The sequence below is a fragment of the Peromyscus californicus genome, unplaced genomic scaffold (assembly GCF_007827085.1).
Source record: "Peromyscus californicus insignis strain IS unplaced genomic scaffold, ASM782708v3 Scaffold_7__1_contigs__length_154581171, whole genome shotgun sequence".
NCBI lineage: Eukaryota > Metazoa > Chordata > Mammalia > Rodentia > Cricetidae > Peromyscus > Peromyscus californicus.
Window position 1 is genome coordinate 94,841,634 of NW_026294595.1, and position 27,029 is coordinate 94,868,662.

General features: G+C 43.0%; 1 protein-coding gene across 2 annotated transcripts in view; it reads right to left on the reverse strand.

Annotated features, from left to right (window-relative positions):
- Znf106 (zinc finger protein 106) overlaps positions 1 to 27,029 on the reverse strand; it is a 58,077-nt gene that overhangs the window by 9,006 nt on the left and 22,042 nt on the right. The window contains exons 4-19 of one of the 2 annotated variants that reach the window (XM_052724273.1): positions 26,290 to 26,496; positions 20,446 to 22,608; positions 18,867 to 19,494; positions 17,672 to 17,741; positions 15,326 to 15,480; positions 15,184 to 15,244; positions 13,135 to 13,470; positions 9,991 to 10,756; positions 9,013 to 9,068; positions 8,477 to 8,622; positions 6,406 to 6,540; positions 4,653 to 4,769; positions 3,445 to 3,636; positions 2,969 to 3,031; positions 1,801 to 1,920; positions 1,206 to 1,277 (exon numbers count right to left, since the gene is read on the reverse strand). In XM_052724273.1, coding sequence (XP_052580233.1) covers positions 1,206 to 1,277; positions 1,801 to 1,920; positions 2,969 to 3,031; positions 3,445 to 3,636; positions 4,653 to 4,769; positions 6,406 to 6,540; positions 8,477 to 8,622; positions 9,013 to 9,068; positions 9,991 to 10,756; positions 13,135 to 13,470; positions 15,184 to 15,244; positions 15,326 to 15,480; positions 17,672 to 17,741; positions 18,867 to 19,494; positions 20,446 to 22,608; positions 26,290 to 26,496 — 5,287 coding nt within the window. The remainder of the gene's footprint in view (positions 1 to 1,205; positions 1,278 to 1,800; positions 1,921 to 2,968; positions 3,032 to 3,444; positions 3,637 to 4,652; positions 4,770 to 6,405; positions 6,541 to 8,476; positions 8,623 to 9,012; positions 9,069 to 9,990; positions 10,757 to 13,134; positions 13,471 to 15,183; positions 15,245 to 15,325; positions 15,481 to 17,671; positions 17,742 to 18,866; positions 19,495 to 20,445; positions 22,609 to 26,289; positions 26,497 to 27,029) is intronic. The other variant, XM_052724274.1, reaches the window with a different exon arrangement.

The window sequence follows — 27,029 nt, forward strand, 5'->3', positions numbered from 1 at the left end:
CAGAAAGGATGGCACTTACTCTGTACTGGGACAGCACTGCTAACTAACTGGGAGCCTGTATTCATTGCAAAAAAAGGGTTTTACTACTCAAGCGCTCGAAAACATCCATCCTGGTTCAACCTCACAATTAAAAATAAAACCAGGGAGTCAGGTATGGTAGCACCAAGTGGTATGCCAGCACTTGGGAGGCAGAAAGGCAGAGGCAGGCTGACCTCTCTGAGTTCAAGGCCAGCCTGGTCTACATAGTAAGTTCCAAGCCTGCCAAGATGACATAGTAAAACCCTGTCTAAAAAATAAGGAAGTTAGTTAAGCAGGGTTAGGTGAGTTGGCTGTAAGAATGCCACATTGGCCAAATCTTCTGACTTGGTTTCCCGTGTCCTGTTCAGAGCATGTCTGCAAAATCATCGCTCATTTTTTTTTCTAAGCATCTAATCATGTCTTCCATTAAAAGTGGTAATAGATTTTACTGCACTTATTTTAGCTATTCATAAAAAGAGAATGCTCAACAATGTTTGTGGTGATATTTTATTTGTGCTCTAACAAATAAAGCTTGCCTGGGGATCAAAGGAAAAAGTCAGCCACTATATTAAACATAGAGGTCAGGCAATGGTAGCACATGCCTTTAATCCTAGCATTGGGGAGACAGAGATTCATCCAGATCTCTGTGAGTTCAAGGCCACACTGGGAACAGAGTCAGACATTGTGGCACACGCCTTTAATCCCAGAACTAGGTAACTATACAGGTCTGGATGTCTGTACAGACAGACAGGAAGTGATAGAGCTGGGCAGAAAAGAGAAAGTGATATAACTGGGTAGAGAGAGGAAGTAAGATGGCAGGGCACAGAAAGGTATATAAGGCATAGCTTATATACAGGAAGTAGCTCTCTTGGGCTCAGGATTTCCTAGTGGTAAAAACTTGTGGCTGGCTTGTTCTATCCCTCTGATCTCTCAGCTTTCACCCCAATATCTGGCTCTGTGTTTTTTTTTTATTAGTAAGACCGTTTAGCAATTTGTGTTACAAATGTTGCTGGGTTACTTCCCACTATTATGACAAGAAGTGAGGCACTCAGTAATGGGGCACATCACAATCAAGTTGGTAAGATGTCACTTAACAAGGAGTAAAAGTAGACACATTACTATCAGCATATGGAGTTTTAAGTAAACACATTCAAAGGCAAACATCTGACAAAATAAGCAATACCCACCACACTTTTATGGATGGTCATACACATAATCATGTCTTTGTGTCCTCCATAAACTTGCAGTCGATCATGGGACTTAGGCAGAAGAAAAAAAAGTAATAGAATTAAGTCAACAGAGGATGTGAAACCAATGTCTTTACGATCAAAGTCTCAAACCCGAAGCAACTTCGAGGAGAATTGGACAGGTTTTAAGAGGCTGGGGATACTCATCAGCAAGCATCTGAGTTTTGTCAATGGTGACACTAAGCTCAACGTTTGGAAGGTGAAGGGAGCAGGGTCAGGCATTCAGAGACATCCTTAGCTACACTGGGAGTTTGAGGCCAGTCTGGGCTATACAGTCCTGTCTCAATCCCTGTCCACCTATCCACCCCATCCAACCAAGAGAGAAGGAAGGCAGTTAAAAACCTTGCTAGTTTTGACAACTGGGAGGCTGAGCAAGTATCTCAGAGTGGTTTCTGAGTGTAATCTTTGGCCTGGTTGCTACCTAAACATTTTATAAGGCTTCTGAAAGTGCAGATTTGAAGGTGCCAATGCGACCTTACTCCAGTCAGACAATCTCCTGAAAGCAGTCATGCAAAATACATGGGCCTAATTCTACCTGTAATTCGTAGACTCGAACAAACTTGTCCAGGCAAGCAGTCACCATCACTTTCCCCAGGATGTTTACCACAGTCACTGCATGATTGTGACCTTTATAGATGCGCACAAGCTCACCAGTCTGCACCAGAAAAGAGGGACAATCACTAGACTGGCTTTTAGTATTCCAGCTACATTTTATGATTGTAAAGTTCTGAGGATCCTGTAAACAAATACAGCTATTCTAATGCTAACAGCTCAAGTTCTCACTCTCACAGTACTGTTTGTTCCTTACAGAAAACATTACACATATCCCCCAACTTTAACTTTTATTGACTGTGTATTTTATAGGTACACATGCCACAGCACAAATTTTGGAGGTCGGAGGACAACTTGGCAGAGTCAGCTCTCTCCCACCGTGCGGGCTCAGGGAATGAAACTTAATTTAGAGGGTTTGTGGTAAGCACCTTTACTAGCCCCTCAATTTCTGAAGTGTGAGTATCCCTGATCCAGAAGTCATAAATGCCCCCAAATCTACACTTTAGAGCACAGACATCAATCACAGGTGAAAAAACGCTATACCTCACCCCATGTATCAGGTCACAGTCAAAACTCAGACACCTAAAAGCAAAATCATCTTCAGGCTATGTGTATTTGGAACAAATTTTATATTTATACCCAAGATATCTGTTTTATGTATGCACATGCAGTATACAAATATATAAACCTGAAGTAAGGAATGACAGCCAAGCTATATACAAATAGATAACCCTGAAGTAAGGATGACAGCCAAGCTATACTCTCACTTTTATCATTTCACTGGTCCCAAGTAACAAGTCAGGATGGACTGGACTCCATCTGCACAGCAGGAACTGAGCTTTTGTGCTGCGTCTGAGATCTAAGAGCAGCCTCTCAGCTGTTTTTATCTGTTCTATTTTAAACACTCTGAGAGCCATGGCCTGCAAGTTTAAAAGAGGCATTCAAATGAAACTTTCCATAAACTCTGAGTCTTTCTCTGATTAGTTTTTTGATGAGGTTAGAATTTCCAGGTGGTCTGAAATCACCCAAGAGCACATGCATGCATATGGAGTTGTTATTATTCCTTTTTACTAGATAATGGGCCAGATTTAAAAATTAAGAGAACTGGAGAAGCCTTCAAAACTTCCTTCCACTTTACCAGCACAGCTTACATGGATATTGTGAGCATGGACCGACTGGTCACTGGAACCACTGAACACAAGGTCGTTCACCACCTTAAAGAAAAACAGTCAACGAATTAGCTTCTGTGCAAAGTAACTTTAACACACACTGGCAAATGGGAATTTCCATCCTATTTTGAGATGAATATAAACTGTGCATAAAACAATGTTTCTCAGACAAATTTTCTAAATGGAAATGCAGGTCTTATCACCAGGCACTGTGATGAACCTGCCAGAACATCACCAGGTTCATGCAGACCAACTTATTAACTGTCCTAGAAGGGCATTAGAGTGTGCCCACACTACAATAAAATACATTTGTTCCTTCCTAGTGTTATTAAAAATGGTTGGTCACTTTGTGACCCAAGTACAGAAGACCATAATCTCCTTGACTATACTCTTTACAAGATTCTAAGAACACAGCACACAGTAGTGGAAATAGCGTTCAGATCTATCTATTTACTCACTTTCATGCAAAGAACAGTCTTGCTGTGGCCCTCCAGGGTTCTGAGCAGTAGTCCGTTCCGTGCGTCACGGACACTAATGGTACAGTCATAAGATCCTACAACCAGCAGTTTTCGGGCACCTTCCTGGGCTGTGGCGAGACAGCTGACAGCCCTAGGGCCATGGCATTCAAAGATCTCCTGTCGCTTGTTGTTCTGAAAAACAAACCAACATTCTGTTAGAGCAACTTAGCAAGAAAACTTCAAAACCAGCTAACCAAAACTGTTGTAAACTAACATCTACTGCCTACCCTAAATCCTGATGTTCCAATCCCTGGCACATCAGCTCCAACCTTCTTTGCTGCTTGGGACCTCCCTTCCCTAATCTAGCAGGGCAAACTCAACTGTCCTGCCCCAATAACCAACTGACTCCGGTGTAGTTTCTGCAGTGGTTTCTGGAGATTCTTTCAGTTCTTTTTCTTTTTTGAAACAGGGTCTTGCTAAGCAGCCCAGCCAAGCCTTGAACTCACTATGTAGCCAGCCCAGACTACTTGCAAACTCACAGAAATTCTCCTGCCTCAGCCTTCCTAGTGTTGAGATTACAGGTATCAATCACTGTGCCTATCTTCCCACTGTGTTTTGTCCTCCAAAAGATATGATTGATATATATATCTCATGATATTTCAAAGAAAATCTCTACTGAGAGCTACCCATTTCCTTGAATAATTTTAGAGTATTTTACTTGTGTATGTTTGTGTGTCTGGGTGGGGGGGGTGCCACGCCATGTGTGTTCAGGTCCCCATGGAGGCCACAAGAGGGCGCCAGCCTGACTATGTAAGTGACGTGAGGGAGCTGAACACACAAACAGCTTGTATGTCTTCACCTCCTCTGCTCTCGACTATGTTCCGTCAGGGAACTCAGATCTATTTTCCATGGTGTCACTCTTAAAATGAGACAGACAGGTTTAACCTATGACTCATTATTTGGCCCAAATATTCAGGCCTGGTTTAATTTAGTACGGCTGCATTTTGGTCCTGGCACATGTGAGTCTGAGCAGACAGAATGGAGGATTGATTTCACTTCAACTAGAAGATAACTGCTTTTAAATAAAGGCTAGTTCTGTTGCTTCCTCAAACCAGAAGAAAGAAAGGGCAGCTTGCTATTTCCCCCCATATAAACTCATTCTACTTACAAATGGTGGAGAAATTCAGCCTGCTCCTCCAACCACTAACCTTCATGCTGAAGGTGACCACAGTGCCGTTTGCCAGTCCAGCATAGAGGATTCGCCATCTATTATGAAGGCAGAGAACTCGGTCTTCTAGCTTTAACTGTTCCATACATTCTCGGGTCTGAAAAAACAAAGCAAAAAAACCCCGCCAAAACCCCAAACAATCCGTTACTAACAGAGGATAGTGGCAAATGTGTGAATAATTGCTCCTCAAAACACTTAAAATGAGGCTGAAAAGCACAGCAGACTATCTTAGGTATTTTTCTTCTTTAAAATATAAGTCAAGATCTCAGGGTGTGAGAGTACTATCAAAAAACAGTCTACTGATATTGGTATTTCTAACTAAAAATGCATAAATTCTTAAAAGGGCTGACTTGAGTGCTAAGCTTCTTAAATGAACAAAGATAAATTATGAAGTTGCATCTAGTGATGTGACTCTGTAGGTTGAGTATTTGTGCAGCAGACAGGGAGCCCTGGGATCCATCCCCAGCCCGTGGTAAACTGGGTGTGATGGCTCATGCCTGCTTCTCAGTATTTGGGAGGTAGAAGCAGGAGCCCCACAAGTTCTCTGTCAGTTTGATGCCAGCCTGGAACAGGAGATCCTGTGTGGAGGCCAGAGGACAGCTTGCAGAGCTGGTTCCTTCCTTCCACCCTGTGGATCCCATCGATTTGAACTTTGGTCATCAAGCTCGGCAGCAAATCCCTTTCTCCACTGAGCCATTTCGCAGGCCCTATGCCCAGTTTTTTAAAGTGAGTTCTGGGGATAGAATTCAGGTCTTCTTCAAGGCAAGCACTTTATCAACTGACTTATTTCTATAGACCCCATAAAATTTAACTTTTTTTTTTTTTTTTTTGAGACAGGGTTTCTCTGTGTAGCTTTGCGTCTTTCCTGGAACTCACTTGGTAGCCCAGGCTGGCCTCGAACTCACAGAGTTTCACCTGGCTCTGCCTCCCGAGTGCTGGGATTAAAGGTGTGCGCCACCACCGCCCGGCAAAATTTAACTTTTAAAGAAATTAAATTAACAGAGGCCAGTGAGATGGCTCAGCAGACAAAGGTTCCTGCAGCCAAGCTTGATGACCTGAGTTTGATCCCTTGAACCACAAGGTGGAAAGAGAAAAAACTCGGTATGTCGTTCTCTGACCTCCACACACATGACATGACACACATGTGTATAGATACATGCACATACATGCACAAAGTAAGTAAACAAATGTAATTAGAAATATTGCAACTAGCCAGGTGGTGGTGTCGCATGCCTTTAGTCCCAGCACTCGGGAGGCAGAGGCAGGTGGATCTCTGTGAGTTCGAGGCCAGCCTGAGCTACAGAGCAAGTTCCAGGACAGGTTCCAAAGCCACACAAAGGAAAATAAATAAACAAACAAATAAATAAAAATATTGCAACGAAGACTAATTCTGGCATATAATGTGAAAGAACATTTAAGAGAAAAACCAAGGGAACTACCTACCTACCTACCTACCTACCTACCTACCTATCTATCTACCTACCTATCTATCTACCTACCTACCTACCTACCTACCTACCTACCTACCTACCTACCTACCTACCTACCTACATGTAGTAATAGACACTGATGAACAAGTGGAAAATGTGGTTTATGCTGAACCTTCTATCTAAGATGGCATCAGCATGCTAAAAGATGCTCAGAAACAAAATGAGAAAGTCAAATGAGAAGAATGACAGAAAATATAGTTAAAGGTTCAATATTACCACTTTGATTTCTCTAGAACCACCTACCTTGACATTATAGCAGCGAATGGTGTGGTCACTGGAACCAGTGTAAAGGACAGAATTCTTCCCAGAGGTGTGAGTGACAAGGAGGCAGTTCACTTTGGAAATATGGCCCTCAAAGACACCAATACACTTCCGACTCTAAAAATCAAGCATAGGTCAGATAATAATTACTTACAGGATTTAGAAGGTATGGTGGTTTGCATTAGAAATGTCTACCATAGTCTTGGGTATCTGAACGTTCTGTCCCCAGTTGGTGGTGCTGTTTGGGGGAGGTTTCGGTGGTGCAGGCTTACTGGACAATGTGTGTCAGAGGGGGCAGGCTTTGAGAGTTTAAGATCTGGGCATTTCCAGTTCATTCTCTCCGCTTCATGCCTAAGGTTCAAGATGGAGTTTCCTAAACCTACCACCATTTCTGCTGCCAGCCTGTTCCCAACATTAAGGGACACAACCCTCTGGAACTATAAGCCCAAATGAACCCTGCGTTCTAGAAGACTCCTTGGTCATGGTGTTTTATCACAGCAATAGAAAAGTAACTAATATTGAGGAATTAGACAATGCCTTTTGTTAATAAAAACTTGCAAACACGTCCAGTCCATTGTTATATTCACCCCAAATATGCTAGTCAGTACACAAAGTGTGCTCAGTAAACATGTTGTTCACTGAATGCCCAGCAAAGTCACATATAGTGAGATATTTATAACTATGTATTTACTAAGCCACACCAAAAATATTTTGGTGATTCACAATGAGAAAGGAGAATTATACTTAATGCCTAGGTCCAGTTTTTCTAATATATGGACCAAGGAACCTAGTAAATACAAATTGCTGCTAATTGCTCAGAGAAGTTATGCATTTGATTACCAGCTTATGAGAATGCTCAACAATTAAAAAATGTCAGGTGCTATCAGTGGTCCTAGTGGCTTAGGAATGGTTTCTTAAAAATGATCTTACATGCTATATCTGTGCATATAACAAGATCTATTTAGAATATACATATATACACATCCATACACATACCTCACAACTTGAAAATTAGACCTGATTTCCTAGATTTATTTATTTATTTATTTATTTTGGTTTTTCGAGACAGGGTTTCTCTGTGCAGCTTTGCGCCTTTCCTGGGACTCACTTGGTAGCCCAGGCTGGCCTCGAACTCACAGAGATCCGCCTGGCTCTGCCTCCCGAGTGCTGGGATTAAAGGCGTGCGCCACCACCGCCGGCTTTTTTTTTTTTTTTTTTTTTTGACACATAGACTTATGTAGTTTAAACTCACTTCAAGCCTTTGTACCAGAGGCTAGCTTTAAGCTCCTGATCCTCCTGTCTCTATTTCCCAGGTGATGGGATTACAGGCATATGCCACCACACCCAGCTCTGCTCTTGTGGAGTATATACTCATTCTTCTGTATACCACTGCTTTCTTTCTGGGATCATTTTCGGTATTTCTCATGCCTCTAGATTATATGCCTGCTTGCCTATAGTAAACAAGCCTATAGTAACACTCATGGTGTTGGCTCAGAAGTCCTGCAAGTGTTCCTTAAAAGTCTTGGTTACCATTGCAGAGGACAAAGGTAGCTGTGACAGAAATTCAAACCTTCAAAGTGCTCAGTTATACTGAGGGTGAGGCATAGAAAGATGTTACTTTCTGTAAGAACTTGGACTCTATAATTAATCACCAGGGAAAAATTCTTCCGCAAATATGTTGCAATACTCATTTCATCCTTCCTTTGCTGTGCAGCATCTGGCCCTATCACTAACGTCAAGGTTGGGGACTGACTGACCCTCACCTACTGGTGTGATCCTATGCCCTTTGCCATGGATATTGGTTCAGAGAATAAAGCACAGGACTTCTTTTTCTAATGGAGAGAGGAAGATACGGTAGAGGTACCTCTCAGAACTACATTTTAGGGAAATGTGACCGGAGAAGGCAGAGTTGCCCCTGCTGACTGGATGATCCACCGTATCTAGGATCAGCCGACAACCCCTGCAAAGTTAGCATGTTCCCTTTATTTATGTTAAAGACACATAAGTGAGTTTTAAAGACTGCAACCAAAGATACTCAAAACATTATTCTTACCACCAAATTATAAACTCGGACAGTTGTGTCTGCTGAACAGGTATACAGCAAGTTTCCGAATATTTGAATTGCATTCACTGCAGCTTGGTGTCCTTCAAAGCTCCCTTCTGTAGGCTCGTCATCATCTCCTGGCTCTGAAGATACTTCTGGAAAACAGAAATAGGTTCAGAGACATGTCTGCTACAGTCTGAAAAGATACTAAGTCAAAGCCATCACAACCATCTAGAGGACTTGAATTAAATCACCAAAAGATTCTCTTAAATCCTGGTTCCCAAGCTGAACGTCATTAAGTTCTTCATTGGGAAGATTCCACCAAAAAAAAAACCAAAACAAAACAACAACAACAACAACAACCTTAAAACTAATGAGGTCAGAAAATGGAACCAGCTAAGACAGATGTGAGCACTCAGCTTGCAAAGTCCAGGACCTACAGACTTGGTGCTGAGCCAGGCAACTGTCTGGTTTAAAGTTTCATTTTATCTCCTATTCTAAAAACCCCTTCCCCTGAGGCTACTTAAACAAAACAGAACAATTACCTGAAGAGTTCTTAGATGTTTTTATGGAGGATATCACCGTCTGAGTTTCTGCCACACTGAAAAATAATAGCAAAAATATCTTGGTATCTGGGAGACCAGGACAGGTGGCAAAACTAAAGACTTTCTAACTCAAAGAATCAATTTTGCCACCTGAAATTTCTTTGAAATTTACAACACAGTCAAAAGAGAAAACAAAAACAAAACAAAAACCCAACTCCCAAGTTTGATTTTTCCCTATTCATAACTTCATTCACATAAATTTTGATTTATAAATTCTAAAGTTCTACTTAAAAGAGTAAATGAAGTTGGGCATAGTGGTGCACACCTTTAATCCCAGCACTCAGGAGACAGAGGTAGGTGGATCTTTGAGTTCGAGGCCAGCCTGGTCTAAAGAATGAGATCCAGGACAGGCACCAAAACTACATGGCGAAACCCTGTCTCGGGGAAAAAAAAAAAAAAAAAAAAAGCAAATGAAAAAGCAGTTGTGAGAGGCAAAGTCACATTTTAAGTTTTAATTACTATGCCTAAGAGATCCATTAAACAAAAATGCCTCTGATCTGCAAGCCTCTTGCCCAAGGACAGATAGTTCCTGAAATGCTGGAGGCTACTGTTTATGGGAGATAACAAGGCACATGGTTTTCACTCCCCTAAACAAGTTTCTTTGACCCATCTACACTGGATGTGCTGGATCACATGTGGGCAGAAGGTTCACAGACTGGAGGTACTTCAGGACACATGCTTGCTCCTGAATGGATCTGGAATTGGAAATGGCAATGAATTACGGGTTCTCCTTCTTAAGCCCTTGCCAAATTGATTCTGGGCCATTTCCCAGGAACCTGGGTATGGATCTGGTCAGAGTCCACCCACCTGGCCAGTACAGCTTGCTTCAAATCTGGCTTTAAACTGTAATAGTGGTCTTATTCTCGAAAGGTGGGATTAAGACAGTGAAAGCTGGTGATCAGAGGTAACGACCCTCACCTGACAGGAATGCCATCCTTGTAGGGGGTGCCAAGCTCACTGGTAGAGCTAACTTCATCACAACCAGAACGAGAAGTCTCTATTGGGTTTTGTTCTGCAGAGCTCCAGCTACTTTTTTTCGATGGGCTGTCTGGTTTCTCTTCTCCAGATTCAGAAGAATCAATGGCAACCACTTCTAACTGGGGATTTGGGACTTCCAGGACTTCCAGGGAGGACTCACTGTCTGGCTCATCTCCGACAGCTTCTTGCTCCCGACCAGTCTTGCTGTCTTCCCAGATGGACGTCGTGACTTTCTCCCCTTTAGTTACCTTTCCGGTCTTTACCTTTCTTGCAGGCTTAGCAGTGAACACATCCTGTTCGGTGTCACTGTTTTCGGGAACGTGGGTGGCCCGCAGTGTCTTCTTCTTCCGAAGTTTCTTCTTCTTCTTGCTTCCTCTGGTCTCAGCTGATGCCAGTGTGGACTCTGCCCACAGTTCAGCTGCAGAGTGAGTTTCCTTCTCCACAGGGGTCTCGGAAGTGAAAGACGGCCTTAGAAAAGAGCTGCTGCAGGCTTCAGACCCACTGCTGCCTCTGGCGGTCTCTTCACCTCTGTTTCTTCCAGGGAGACCAGGAGACTGGGAGCAGGGAGAGTTTTCTCTGCTTCTGCAATTTCCTTGCTCCACAGAAAAATTTTGATCTTGGTTAGCCTCCTGGCAACTTCCTGTTGACTCTGATGTTAACACTGCAGGGATGGCTGGGTAAACCGGACAGCTGTCACTGACCACTCCTGCATCAGGAAATCAAACAGAAAATCAGCTTCTGCAGGCAGGGACTGCCTACTGACCTTTCTTCTGCTGTGAACGTTCACATATTTAATGGTACACAGGCTGTGCTTTCCTTTGTGTGTGTGCGCGTGCATGCATACAAGGATTACCTCCAGTGCACACGTGCCCAGGCACTTGGGAGAAGGTCAGAGGACAGCTTTGGGAGTCATTCTCAGGTGCGACCTCCTTCTGCCACTGCGCTGTGTACTGGAGGCTGGCTGCACAGACTTGTGAGTCTATGTCCCATCTTACTGTAGGGTTCTGGGCTTACAACGTGGGTCCTCACTGTTTATCCACAGAACCTACTCCCCAGCTCCCACAGATAAAGGTCAGACTACGGTAAACTATGATTTCTCCATTATACAGTCTACATGTAAACAAACATATACTTATGGTTTAAGACAGACTGAAATACAGCTCAGGATGTTTGTAGTTCAGTGGTAGTACTGGCCTTGCCTAACATGCAATCTCCAGCAGCCTTCCCCCCAAAAAAAGATAGGAAATATGTAACAAAATAATAGATCCATAGTTAATTTTTATTAAATAATGTCTTCAAAAGCCAGCATCATTCATGCATAAATTTAAATTTTTTTCTGTATTTTATTTGTGTATGTGGGCATGTGTGAAGGTCAGAGGACAATTTGTAGAAGTTAATTCTCTCTTTCTATAGTATGGATCCTGGGGATTAAACTCGGGTTTCCAGGCTTGGTGATAAGTGCATTTACTCACTGAGTCATCCCACCAGCCCTAAGGCACTGTAGTTTTAAATACCTAAACACTAACCCCATAAACACAGACATTTGATACCAGTATCTACATAAGCACTGCAGTAGGGCACCAGGAGCAGAAGCTGAAGGAATGTTTCAAACTGTTTTAGCTTAAGGAATCACACAATGCTCATCTTTACTTTTGTCAGGGTGTGCATGTGTGTGTGTGTACATACCATGGCGTAAGTGTGCAGGTCAGAGGACAAGTCCTGACTGTCAGTTCTGGCCTTCTACTGTATTGAGGCAGGCTCTCTCGTTTTCTGCTGCTGTGCTTCATGCTCCAGGCTAGCTGGCCTGCAAGCTTCCAAGCAATTCTCTCGTCTTGACCTCCCACACCCAGGAGTGCTGGGATTACAGATTTGTGTGACTGCATGGCTCTTTTTTTTTTTTTTTTTTTTGGTTTTTTCGAGACAGGGTTTCTCCGTGTAGCTTTGCGCCTTTCCTGGAACTCGCTTTGGAGACCAGGCTGGCCTCGAACTCACAGAGATCCGCCCTGGCTCTGCCTCCCGAGTGCTGGGATTAAAGGCGTGCGCCACCACCGCCCGGCTTGCATGGCTCTTTTTATGTGGGTTCCAGGCATCAGACTTGAGGTGCAGGCTCGCTTGGCTAGCTCATGTCTGCTGAGCTGTTTCATTTGGACAGTCTGTTTTTTTGACTGAGTTTTTAATATGACAGGATTTGTAGTAATGAAAACAGCTAAGAAGTTATTCTCAAATGCTAAACCAGGCAAGTGTTAAAGCCCTGGCTACTTCTCAACCCACACAAGTTCCTGTTAATACCTGTAAACACCAGAATGCTGTGGCCAACATGGCTACTTGCCTCTCAGGTTTTTATCAGTCCTGGCTTACATCTGAGGTAATACAGGCATTTAAGTACTGAGTAATTCAGAGTACACACCTTACCGATAAACAGGCCAACCAATCTTAACCCAAGTATTAAAAGACAAATGAAACCTTTTGGAAATGTCAATGTGATATCAATTCATTAAGCTCTGAGAAAGGCAGGGAACAATGAAACTTAAATTACATTCTCTGAAATTTTATTAGTTTCTTAAGATTTTACATTTATTTTTATGTGTGTGTATTAGCACAGGTGTGTATGTGGGGGTCCAGGTTCTCTTCTTTCCCAGTGGATTCTAGGGATTAAACTCAGGTCACCAGTCTTGGTGACAATCACCTTTACTCACTGAGCCATCTCCCTGACCCCATGTTTTCTGAAGTATTTGAAAACAACCTTCCTATATGAATTATCTGTCAATAAAAAACAAAAACAAAAACTGGGGTTGGGGATTTAGCTCAGTGGTAGAGCGCTTGCCTAGCAAGTGTAAGGCCCTGGGTTTGGTCCTCAGCTCTGGGGGAAAAAACCAAAACAAAACAACTAACTAAAACAACTACTTTATTTTTGAGACCTGGAACTTGCTCTGTAGATCAGGCTGATCTCTAATTCAGAGATCCACCTGTGTCCGCCTCCCAAGTGTTAGACTAACAGCACACAGCACCATGTGTGATTTTGTTTTAATAGGCTTTATAACTGTCCTTCAGAACACCCTGAACTCAAGAGAAAAGCTTACTTACTATTAGTCTGCAGTAATTCCTTGGACACATTGGAAGCAGAGCCTTGTGGCACAGCACTCATATTACCCTCTTGTTCAGGAGACATGGGCTCTTGTTTAATCTGAACTGATGAATCAGGGACAGTATCATGGACTTGGAAAGTAGATGCGGTTATTTGGAGAGGGGTTCCAGTGGATGGTGGAGACACATGGCAAGAAGGTGGCTCCAGAAACCCTAGGGAAAAGGGAGTAGGCAGCAGTGTGGTCTCAACAGAGGTCTGAGATCGGCTATTCCTTTGTTCTCGTGTGGTGAGGCTACAGGGAGCCTGGTCTGGTTGCTCAGAAGGTTCATACGTTTCTACAACAAGAAACACAGACACACGTACAAAGGCAAGAATGTCACTTGGAAAGTCAGTTATTTATTAGCCAATTTTTATTTGTTTTGTGTTGTCTGAAACAAGGTCTCACTCTGTAGTGCTGGCTATCTTGGAACTCACTATATAGACCAGACTGGTCTTGAACTCACAGAGATCCCCCTGTCTCATCACCCCAATGCTGGGATTAAAGGTACACGTTACCATACCTGGCTTCCAATATGTATTTTTAAAAATTAGGAAATAATTTTAAGTTGGGCATGGTGTTGCATGCCTGTAATCACAGCCTTGGAAGGTGGAGACTAGAGAATGAGGAGTCCAGCAGCACCCTCAGCCACCTTCTATGTTTAAGGGAACATGGGCTACATGAGATCCTGTCTCAAAAACATAAATCAGTCAGACATGGTGGCTCATGCCTTTAATTCCAGCACACAGGAGGCAGGGGCAGGCAGATCTCTGAGTTCAAGGCCAATCTAGACTACAGAGCGAGATCCCTAGAGAGCCAGGGCTACATTGAAAGACTTTGTCTGAAAAAACTACAATAAAAAATTAAGCAAAAATTGAATTAATAACGTGTTAGCATCCTCCCTCTTAACTTGTCCAAACAAAATGTATAGCCTATACAACTATCAAGGGCACAGAAAGAATAGGCTTTAACATTTAAATTGCTCAAAGTACAAGGCAGCTCACACCTGAAATCCTAACATTCAATAGTCTGAAAAAGGTAGATTGCTAGTTCTATGTCACCCTAGGCTATGTAAGTCCTGGGACAGCCTGGGCTACTGCGTAAGACCCTGTCAAAAAATTAACAATAAAAATTAAACAAAGAAAATTTAAAAAATCTAATTTTAAATGGTTTATCCAAGTCATACTGTTACTAATAGAAGTCACGATTTGAACTCAGTCCTTCTGGTCCCAAACCAAAGCTCATGTCTCCACTGTTCTTTTTCCTCTGTCCATCACTGTAGCCCCACATTATAAACTGAACCTAGGGCCTTGCCCAGACTAAGCAAGCACTCAACTGAAGGTGGGGTTTCTGTCCCACCAGCAACTCCCAAATACCGGGCAGCTGCTTTCCAAATTACCACACAGAGACTTATATTACTTATAAATGCTCTGCCAGTAACTCAGGCTTATTGCTAATTAGCTCTTACACTTAAATTATTACCCATACTTCTTATCTATGTTTAGCCATGTGGTTTGGTACCTTTTCTCCTCAGTACGGCATTCTCATCTTGATTCCTCTGAGTCTGGCTGGTGACTCCGTCCTTCCCCTTCCCAGCATTTTTAGTTTGGTCTCCCCACCTATATACTTCCTGCCTGGCTACTGGCCAATCAGCATTTTATTAAACCAATTCAAGTGGCAATTTACAGTGTCCAAGAAGATTATTCCACAGCACTCAACAGCTAAGCTATATCACCAATTCTTTCCACTCTCATTTTGAGATGCAGGTGGGCCGTGAATTCACTCTCTAACCCAGATAAACCTTGATCTCACAATCCTGTGTCAGCCTCCTAAGCAGCAGAGAACATAGCCTGGCCACTCAGCCCAGCTCTGTTAAATACTTTTGAGACATACACATCTCTGGATGAAACCACAGAGACATGCAGGAAACAGTGTGACACTCCCATGGCTTCTCTGCTTTATCCCTGACAAATAGCAAAAAGTAATGGTTCATCAGACATGCTCTAACTACCTTGTAATCCTTGCAGAATCTGTATTCTGTGAGTCCTCAGTGCACTCATCTCCATGGTTATCTGAAAGTAAAAGAGTTGGCTAAGCATTCTAGAATCCAAGCCCCAAGCTCATGAGCGTTCCTGGGACTCCTCAGCTGTTACCTGCTGCTTGAGCATGAGCAGCCTCTGAACTTCGACGTAGGCCGTCTGCAGTGCCGCCCGGGCCTGCAGGAGGTTGCTGTCCATGCACTGCAGCGACTTGCTCAGCTCTTCCTCTCTTAAGGAAATATTCAGTAGCTGGTCAACCTGAGAACGTTCTGTCAAAACAAAAGGGCAAGTTTAATAACAGTCTTTAAAGAGAGAAACACAAAGATAGAAGTACAAACCTGTCTTTTTCTCTCAACAGGTGATCGAGACTCATGTATCTTGTAAAATATGTGGCCAGACCTGATGATAGCAAAGCTAAACATATCAAAATGAGAACCAGCGGGGATCTACAGCTCCCCGCCCCTGCTTACTGGTTTTGAGACCACTGCCCTCCACCACTTCCTGTAGGGAGATCTCGGCCCTGGAACACAGACTGCTCTGGTCGGGTTTCCCTTCCTTCTACTGTGCATTGAGCTCCTCACTTGGGGCTTTGGCCGAGACTGAGCCCCAGGCTTATAGTCCTTGCACTCCTCTTCTGAAACCATGTTTTCGAGTCTGCGTCTCAGACCCAAACACTCCCTTTAGTCACTCTCTTGCTTGGTTTTTCAGACAGGGACTATGTGGTCCTGGCTGACCTAGAACTTGACAGGGTTTCTCTGTGTAGCTTTGGAGCCTGTCCTGGAACTCACTCTGTAGCCCAGGCTGGACTCGAACTCAGAGAGATTCACTTGGCTCTGCCTCCGAGTGCTGGGATTAAAGGCGTGCGCCACCACCGCCCGGCTGACCTAGAACTTTTCAGAGACCCACTTGCCTCTGTCTCTGTGGAGGGCTGGGATTAAGGGCATGAATCACCACAATTAGCCTAATTATTGTTTTTTGTTTGTTTGTTTGTTTTTTAAGGGAAACAGGGTCTAATTACACAGCAGAGTTGGCCTTGAACTTTCTAGGTATCTGGCCATCACATTCATCCCAGATGTTTCTATGTTTCTCTCTGTGTCTCTCTCTGTGTCTCTCTCTCTCTCTTTTTCGAGACAGGGTTTCTCTGTGTAGTTTTGGAGCCTGTCCTGGATCTCACTCTGTAGACCAGGCTGGCCTCGAACTCACAGAGATCCGCCTGCCTCTGCCTCCTGAGTGCTGGGATTAAAGGCATGCACCTCCACCGCCCAGCCACCCAGATGTTTCTCTTGATGTATAAAAGCTTTCTAAGTCTGATGCAATCCCAATGTGCTGAGGAACCTTTTTTGTTCTGTGACTTGTGTCACAGATCTTTATTAAAGCTTTCCCAAAGAAAATCTAGTTTGGATACCCAATAGAAACCTAAACAGACTCAAATCAGAGCCTGTTCTTTCTGCTATAAACTCCTTAATTCACGTTAGAAAAACAAACAAGGAGTCTCAATGATAAGAAGTGAAGCCAGGTGAGGCGGCTTCCAGCTGCAATCCCAGCACTTGGGACTCGGAGGCAGAACTACCCTGATTTCAAGGCTAGCCTGAGTCACAGGTTAAGAAACCTCAGAACCAAGAAAGAAAAAGTGAGAGTGGCAACATTTTAATTAAACAACAGGAAATTAATTCCAACAGGAAAATCCCAGTGAGATTTCCTGCCTATATGGTCTAGGACATAACTTAGCTTTCAGGTCTATATGGCATCATGTATTTCTTTAGCAGCAACTAATGTAGCAAGAAATCAGACTTTTCTCTGCTTTTAAACAAGACAACAATTGAAGAAAAACCATGTATGGGCCAGGTATGGCGGCACAAGTTTGCAATCTGGCTTGGCAAGGCTAAAGCAGACCATAGCCCAGGCTATCCTGGATCTATAGACAGATGATGCCCCACTGCTGAGGACTGAACCAGGGGCCTCATGCCTTCTAGGCAAGTACTTTTTTAATAAAAAAAAAAACACAGCAAGCCTTATGGTACGATGCTCCAAGCTTGTAACTCCAGCACATGGAAGGCTGAGACAAGAGGATTCCTGCACATTTGAGGTCAGTCTGGACTACATAGCAATACCCTGTCTCAAAACAAACCGTAAGTACTATGAAGTGGATGTTCAGTGCCTGATGACTAGAAACCGCCACGCTAAACTATAAAAGGCTCAAGTGTTACCAGGGCAATTTCTTGTGGTCAGAGATAGGCAGAGCACACCCCCAGCATTGTAAAGATAAAAGCAATAGTCCAGGCGGTGGTGGCGCACACCTTTAACCTCAGCACTTGGGAGGCAGAGGCAGGTGAATCTCTGTGAGTTTCAGGACAGCCAGAGCTGGTACACAGAGAAACCCTGCCTCAAACACACACACACACACACACACACACACACACACACACAATAATGTTCTGCTATAGCATTCTGTAGCCATACCTTTCTTTCCTTTAATTTTCCTTCTTTTATTTTTTCTCTCAAGACTTGGTAGTTCAGGGGAAGATCCATCCTGAAGAGAAAGAAAGTTGAATATTGACTCTATAAAGGACATTATGCAAACAGGAACAAAAAGAACGAGTTTTAAGACAGTCATATGGCACCTTTTGCTATTGCTATCGTCTGAGAGGACAACAGAGGCCATGTGCACAACTCAACCATTAGTTGACTTAATGTTTCTAATAAAAGTCCAAGATCAAAGTACTTTCTGGTATTAGATGTAGTAAAAGCCCATGTGCTCAGCCTTCCATCTAGGCAAAATGACATGGAGACGGGACAGGCAGAGCCAATGACATTTTAATTGATTTTTTTCGTGGCCTATGTTCCACTCTAAATTTCCATAGAAAACCTTTCCAACAAAAGCTAAACCACCCATAAGGCAAACCTCAAGATAATGGCTTTTCAAAAGGGTACATCTCAAGCTTCAAGTATATTTAAAATCACCTAACAGTATCTTCTCTGGCTTAGAGAAGCAGATTCAGGGCTTGAAGCAGATCTAAATCTGTTCATTGCTTCAGCTTTGAAGGGGAGGGGATACCAGATTACAGACAGTATGACCACTAGCAGCTTTCTTTTCAGAAAGGGACCTTGGGACAGGGATGTCACCACCTCCACCACCATCATCAGGGAGAGAGGAGCACAAGCGGTTAGACACCGGCAAAGTGCCTTACGGGATCAGATTGGGTGACCTCAGGCAAAAGACAATTACAAAGACTAAAACATCGTCACATACGTTTATGTATATGCACGCTAATAGTATCAAATCTCTTCAGCGTTAAGCCTTTCAGCTTAACCATGAATCCAACATTCACACATGCCCTACAAATGCAGCAGTGCCAAGTGCCTCTACAAAAACAGATTAAATTACATCTGAAGATGTGACCTATCCTTAGTAAGGTGAACCACTGCTGACTAGTTTTAGAGATGACTTCACATTTTCCTGGTACTGTACATTCCTATCACATTACATCTAGTTTAGTGGAGCTACTCAGGTTAAGAGAAACCAGAAGGATGAAAGTTAAGAGTCTTATACTTCTGCTCTAGGGCAAAGGAAACCACACCCGATACCCAGTAACAATCAGTTGAGCCTCTCTTATCAATCATCAAGATGTCACACAGCACGGGGAATCAGACTTACCCCGGTGGCTCTTCGCTTCTTTCTAACACTGTGACCATCGTTTTGCTCAGCACCAGAGGTACAGCTACTGTCAGTGGCTGCATCTGCTAAGCTGGAAACTGCATGAACTGAAGACGCATTTGATGAGAGTGAGTTCCCTTCTCCACTGCTCTCCTGGGCATGGCGCTCCAACGATGGTGTAGACCTCTCCTGGCTGTGCAGGTCTCTGGCCGAATGCATGAAAGGTATTATGTGATCAGATGGTAACTGTGCACTATGTCGCCTTTGGGTAGGAATGTTTCCAGCCCTTTCACCTGTTCTGACAGAGGGAGTCAGAGGTGCCACTTCCTGTTCAAGATACATGGCCGCCTTTTGACTCTGGGCAGCACTCAATGTGTTACTAGGTGAAATGACATGCTGGGGTTCATTTTCTTTGCCGGTACCTTCCTCACTAAAGAAGCTATACATAGGAGCCCTGTCCATGATCACGCTGCTTTCAGAAAGGCTTCGCTTTCTCGCCAAGCCAGAGGATGAGGAAATGGAAACACCTTCCCACTGGAATCCTTCCAGTCTGGACAGATCAGGTTCCTCATCTAAATCCAAGACTTCTTGTTCATTTTGAACCAAAGGTACCATTTCTATGCCAAACCTTTAAAAAGGAAGAAAAAAGAACCAATCAGATGTGGTTAGGTGTGGAGCACCGTTTAATGTGCCGGGTTCCATTACACAAAGGTTACAGAGGACAGTTCCTGCTGTCAAGGAGTGCACCCTCTGACCAGGGCTCCAGAAAAAGTAAACAAATACTTCAGTGTCACACTAAATCAGAACTGTACCCAGCTACGAGAGTACAAGTGAGCTAGTAACAACTGGGTTCCCCCCACTCCCCTCAAATAGAGCTCCTTTGCTATAATAAACATTTATTATAGCAAAGAAACCAGTTTACCAAGCATTCACAACCACTAAGCATGACTCTAAGCTTTCTACTTTACCACATCATGCACTATTCAAAAGGCCTAAGAAAGAAAAACAAGACAAAAAGATCAACAAGAATAGTAAAGACCCTGGGCCTGAAGGGTTACACTTATATTGCTGCAAAATTATGATTTTTCAAGTAGCAAACATATATTGAACACTCCTTGACCACTCTGGACAGTACCTTAAAATGTGACAAAAGAGCTCAGGAGAAAGCATTCTGTGACCCTCACTGCAATACCCAGAGTGCATACTGAAAGGTATCATGAGCTGAGTGACGGGGAGTAAGAGCAGTCAGTTAAAATTTTACCACTAGTTCCAAACATTAAGATTCAAAGGAAGATACCAAGTTCTAGTCCATTTAAACCAAAGTGACAGATTTCTGCTGGCATTTTCCTAGGTCCATAGTTAGTTTCTCAGGTGGGGCCCTACCGTAACTGCATTGTGAGGAAAGACTATCACATGTGTAAGACAGGGTCAGTCACTGATACTGAATTAAAGCAGACATCTACAATTGATATTTTCGGCAAACATTTAATTCAGCAGAACAATAACTCTCTTTTAATCATGGCCAAAGGGTGGTAACCTTTAAAAGAAAGCAAGGACAGATACTGAAGGAGGCACACACCTGGGTAAACCTTTGCCCAGCTCTTGCTTTTTCTTGGTTACATGTTGAATGACCTGTTCCCAGTTGACATTTCTCCTTGATGCGTTTAGAATCTGTCGTAGGGTTGGCTTAAGCCCAGACTCCTTCTCTGTTTCATTCTTTCGGTGGCCACTAACATTTCGAATACGCCGAGCACTATTGAGATTTGGCTCTGGAAGATGTGTTCCAGTTTTGCTCTTCAGACTAATGTGCCGCGTCAGATCTCGCTGGAGTGAGGCGGGAAAACCAAGTCTACTTAGTTCGGGAAGGAGTGTGCCTGGGGGCTGATTATTAATATCTTTTTGAAGCTCTGCATCCAAGCTAGTGCCCTCAAAGCTTTCTGTTTCAAAAGGTCCATCAGACTTAACAAGGTTGTTATCCTGTGCATCTTCCAGGGAGGTCTTCAAGTCTAGCAGTAAGCCAGTGTGTGGGCTGGCTGCTGCTGTCACTTGGAACTCAGGCTCCTTCTGGGGAACTGTGGAATTGTGGGGGGAGGTGGAAAGGTTCCCAGATGTTCCCAGGATCTGGTTCCCTTGTTCCTTATCCACAGTGTGAGTGCTACAGGACACAGTCTCTGTAGTTGCCAAAGCCACAGCTCCACTTTTGATACCGTGCTTTTCTGGATCAGATGCTGCACTATCGTTTTCAGCTGAGTGTGCCTGAAACTCAACGTTCACAGAGTCTTCAGTTGACTCTTCTACGCTCCTACTTTCTTTTGCGTGGCTCTCAGGCCGTTTGGACTTGCTAACAAGTGGCTTTCGCAGTGCTTTGGAACACTGGAGCGCCTCCTGGGTTTTCTGTGATGTGTCATTTAACTTCTCATCAGGGTCTTTTTCGGTGCCTGACACAGTTTTATTCCCCTTTAAAACAGGAGGACCTAAACCATGTGACTTGGAGATGCAGGAAGAACCATGGCTACCTTCTAACGGGGATTTGTTCAAGAGATGTGAGCGATCTCCAGGAGAAAAAGATTTTGTTTCATTGTTTTTCGAGCGGTTCTTTAAATTATGCTTATGAGGGCCTGATTTAGGAGTTGGAAGGAGCGGGGATTTTAATAATGGAATCTTATTTGACTTACGATGTGGTTCAGACTGTTCAGTAATGGGGCAAGATCTCACCACCTCATGGAAAGCAGTGACATCAGGAACGGCTTTGTGATTGGGAGATCCAGGATGTATTTCCTTTTGTGTTTTTGGCATTGGGGGATTACTTGTTTTATCAATCGGTTCTTGCATTCCTGCAGTTATTAAGCTAAAATTAAAGAGAGGCTTCTCTATCGTTTCTAACGTGTTGCCAGTGACTTCCTTCAGGGCTGACTGTAAATCTGGAGTCTTCTGGGCAGGGTAAGGTGCCCAGCGGCGGAACTTGTCCCGTGCTATGTTGGCACTCTTTCCGTTCATTTTTGAGACCGCTGTGTCTGTTTGTTTCGTCGTCTGACTTTCTCGCTGCTCAAAACTGAACTCAAGTAAGTCTTCCGCCGCAGGGAATTTCTCCCCTGCGAGCCCCTCGGGAGGACTTCTGTATTTACCAGCTTTGTCGCTGTCCTGCCACTGCCATTTGTACCTCTCTTGGTTGTACTTGCTTGGCTTATTAGACTTCTTGCTCCACATCTTGGTCATGTCTTCCATTTGGTAGTTAGAATTTCTGTTTCTGCCTTGCTGAAATTTGTCTCCAGGGCCATTGTAATTCCAACCATTTGTACCACGCACACTGGATTTCCAGTTTCCGTTACTGCTGTTCCCGTGCCAGCTGGGAAAGCCACCTGTTCCTTCAGAATGCCAGCTGGGATTCCTTCCTGTGCCACTATAACTCCAGTCCACCATTCCACTGTTCGAATACCACCCCCCTCCAGAATTACTGTGATTATGGAACCAATTTGAAGAGCCTCTTGGAGCACCTTTATGCCACCCAGAACTTCCTCTTGGCCCACCACTATTCCTCAAAGAATGTGGAAAGCTACTTTTCCTAGTGTTGTTAAAGCTATCCTTTTCCCATTTCCAGTCCCATTGTGGAGGTCCACGATGATGCCTTGCTGGCTGGTTATAGCTCTCTCTGTCTTGGTAAGGGGTTCGGTCTTCGCGTCTCCACTGGGGCTGCCTGTCACCCGAGTTTATTTCTTGGCTGTTACTGGAAGGCTCAGCTTGTCTGAAAAAAAAAAAAAAAAAGTTTGTCATTATGGATTTAATGAAATTCTTATATATTCTTCTTTTAAAGGCATAACAAACCCAAACTCTCCCTCTCCTCATTTCTTCTTAGATTACAGAATGAGACACATTTTTATTTCTGGTGGTTGCTTTTACACCTGTAACCTAATAGACCATCTCCCCCTTCATCCTAGAAATATTAAAAATTGGACACATTTACACTATCCTCTTCCTCTTGCTTCTGTTGGGGTTTTTTTTGGGGGGGGGGTTAATGTTCTAGAATTTTGTTCCTATTATTTTTAGCATTTTTACATTATGCGGCTCTTTTCAAAGTAAGAACGGTAATATTTTGTGGTTAGGACTATTGTTAATTAATTCCATGTTCAGTCAGTGACCATGCATGATTTCCCCAGGAGCAGGTTCTTATTGAAAAATCTACTTTTTAACCTACTTTAAGTGGTAAGATCACACTTTTCGTGGATACCTTCATTATTAAGTAGCCATCATGGCTGTTAGTAGTGTAAGAAAACATTTATATACAGTTCCTGTTTGGAATAGGCTTAGGATTGAGCTGAAATAGTATATTAAGTCACAAACAGGAGTCAAACAGCAAAGGCCGAATAAGACTTCCCATAAGGAGCTACAAAGCCCTGAAGAGCTGGAGGCACGTTACAGAGAACCTACAGCTGTCCAAGCTGTTCACACCACACAAGGAGCCCACAAAGAAGGAGTCTGTTTATGTGTCACTGCAACATGCAAAGCCATCTTCTCTACAAACTGCTGGTGGCATGTCTAACATCCCCAGCATGTGACAGGTACTCAAAACACCAGGAAATGAAGTGAGCTAAAATTCACTTTTTTTTTTTTTTTTTTTTGCTAAGTACTTTATTTGGATTACCTCAATGAACTTTGATAATCCAGAGGCATATACCTACTACTTTTTAAATGGAATGGCTCATGTTTAGAGAGGCTGAGTCATACAAACACAAAAGGCAGAGCAAACCCTGAACCCTGAATGACGATTTTATACCAACCACTTATGCCCTGATATAATAAAAATATCACAACAGTTGTAGTTGAGTTTCTTTCTCTGAACTTGACTTAGGGCTGGAGAGATGGCTCAGCAGTTAAGAGAACTGGCTCTTCCAGGGGAACTGGGGTTCAATCCCCAGCACCCACATGACAGTTCATTACCATCTGTAACTCTGGTGCCAGGGGATCTGACATTCTCTTCTGACCTCCACAGCTCCCAGGCATGCAAGTGGTACCTAGACATGCATACACCTATACACATAAAATAATAAAATCTTAGGCTGGGCATGGTGATACACACCTCTAATCCAAAGCATTGGGAGGCAGAAGTGGGTGGATCTCTATGAGTCTGGGACTAGCCTGGTCTATGTAGTAAGCTCCAGGAGAGCCAAGGCTACATAGTAAGACCCCACCTCAACAAACAAAAAACTAAAACAAAAACCACTGATTTATAGTTTAAAAACTGACCTTAATTGGCTTTTTAAAAAAATAAAAAAAACACTGATTGATTGATTGTGTGTGTGAGCATGTGTAGAGATCAGAGAACAATTCATGGGAGTCAGTTCTCTCCTTCCATCATGTGGGTTTTGGGGATTCAATGTACGTTGTTGTTAGGCTTGGCCGTAAGTTCCTCTAAACACAGAACCATCTTCACAGCTCTTTAGCTTGCTTTTTGAGAAAGAGTTTCTCTGTGTAGCACTGGCTGTCCTGGAACTCAGAGATCTGCCTGCCTCTGCCTTCCAAGTGCTAGGATCAAAGGTGTGGAACACCACAGTCTGGCTATCTTGATAGCCCTTAACTGGCCTTTAATGCCTGCAGTATGCTGAATGAAAATCAGTTCCTTTATCACAAGATAAAATTAAAAATTCATCTAGGCTGGCATGGTAGTACGATTTTATAGAACTATGTCACCACAGGGGCATAGAAGAACAGTAACTGTGATATCAGTGTCTAATTTTAGCCTCAGATAATGTTTAATCATTTACATAGCTAAGCTTTAGTAATAGTTTTGTTGTTAGTTGTTAGAAATTAGTGTCCTTTAATCTTCGCACTGGAGAGGCAGAGGTAGGCAGATCTCTGTGAGTTCAAGGCCAGCCTGGTCTACAGACTGAGTTCCAGGACAGCCAGGGTTACACAGAGAAACCCTGTCTCAGAAAAACAAACAAACAAAAAACCCCAACAACAAAAACACACACAACCCCTGCCCCCAAAGAATGTACTATTCCTAAAACAGAAGCACAGCCTCCAGCTGTACTGTCGTCATGAGAATGGTATCAGAAGAACTAAGCAACCCAAGGGTTCACAACCATGTGGCTATGGGCATTCTAAGACTAAGAAAATCTTCTTCAAGGACTTAAAAAAAAAAAAGTTAACATATAGGATAAAAGTATATATTCCTACCTATAATTAAATCTCTAACATAAAAAAGGTGAGAGTAGGTCTAACTAACTAATAAGAATCTTTAAAAATTTAGAGTTTGAAATTTTCTCATCATATGCTAGGACTTTAGAAACTACTGCACTTCACTAATTGTGCTGGCATACATTTCATCTCGTTAAGTAAGTGCCTTTAGGTCAAAGCTGGGTGTGGTAGCACACACCTGTAATTGCAGCACCTTAGGGGATAGAGACAAGTTCAGGATCATCTTTGGCTATGAACAAGCTGGAGACTAGCCATGGTTGCATGACTGATTGCCTGGCTCATTTAAAAACAAACAAACAAAACTTAAGGCCATAAAATCAGTTAAATAAGGCCATAAATGCTTAACACAAATACATAAACACAGGTCTAAATTTAGGAAGTACAATTAGGGAACTTATATTGCTCAAATAATTTTGACATTGTCAAATTTAAAATATTAATATTTATAGAAATACCCAGAGTGAACTGGACACTGTGTAGTCACTAGAACTTCAAAGGTACAATTCAAATTGGCAGAAGAACCATGCTAATTTATAAGAGTTAACCCTTTCCCCTAAGGGATATTATTTGGGCAATAAAAATATTTAATTAATAATATAAATGGCCGGGCGGTGGTGGCGCACGCCTTTAATCCCAGCACTCGGGAGGCAGAGCCAGGCGGATCTCTGTGAGTTCAAGGCCAGCCTGGGCTACCAAGTGAGTTCCAGGAAAGGCGCAAAGTACACAGAGAAACCCTGTCTCGAAAAAAAAAAAAAAAAAAAATATATATATATATATATATATATATATATATAAATAAATGAATAGTAGATGAAATGTCTATTCGACAATGCTTATCTTATACTCTACAGCTTTCTAGCAGAAAATTGGATACTAATAAAAACAGTTCCACACACAGTGACTAAGACTATAGTTTTCAGGTTTATAACTCTATTAGTCAGCTTATCTAAAGACAAAGACTGAGTTTAAGGACAGATAATATGGCAGGAAAGTATTTCATGGTCCTTAGTCTCCAGATAGCAAACTCAAACAAAATTTTATATTTAAGGTAAGATTAAGCTTTAGGCTCTTAAAGAAAGGCTTATTTTCAAATTTCAAACCAAGGGGCTGGGAATGTAGCTCAGTCAGTAGAGAGCTTTCTTAGCTACACAAAGCCCTGGAGAGTTCATCTCCAGGACGGACAGACTGTCTACATGAGACTAGCTCAAACCCAAACAAAATGACTTACCGGCTTTGTTCCTTTCTTTCCTGTATTAACTGAACAAGTTCCTTGTCAAAATAATCTTCTTCTTCTTCTTCTTCTTCTTCCTTTCCACCATCTTCTCTTTCCTGGGCATCAACATTATCTTTGTGCAACTGGCCAGAAATGTGCTTTGCATATGCAGAGAGACCCACTTCTGTGACCCCGCACACTCGGCACTCATGACTACTGTCCCTAGGGAAAGAGGGAGATGAGGGACATTCAATTCTCCCCACTGGCATGGCACACTCACCAGACTGCTAGTTTCCTCTGAAAGACACTGCACAATTGGACGCAGTGAAAAATTAGTGCTAATAAACATTAAGGCTCCTTTCATTACTTTTAATAAATTTGTTTCTAGATTACTTTGGAATAAATTTTAGATTCTTTTCCAGCAATCAAGAGGCAATACACTTCAGATTAACAGGATTTAGGAGAAATCTTCTTGAATTGCTGTACTTAAAATCTTGCCAGAGGAAACATGGTGAAGGGAGGCAGGGCAGGGGGCTCAGAGCAAACACACGCTGCTCTGGGGCACACCCATGGTGCCAGCTGCACTCAGAAAGCCTGGTGACAGCATTTCCATTTAATCTCCAGCTCTAAGCATTCTTCCAGTGACGGCTGGGGGTGGAGCAAAGAGGAGTGGTGCAGCCAATCTCAACTGGGTAACTAAATTGGAACAGCTGGCGTTCTGCCTGGAATGTGAAGATTCCGGACCCTGGCAAATG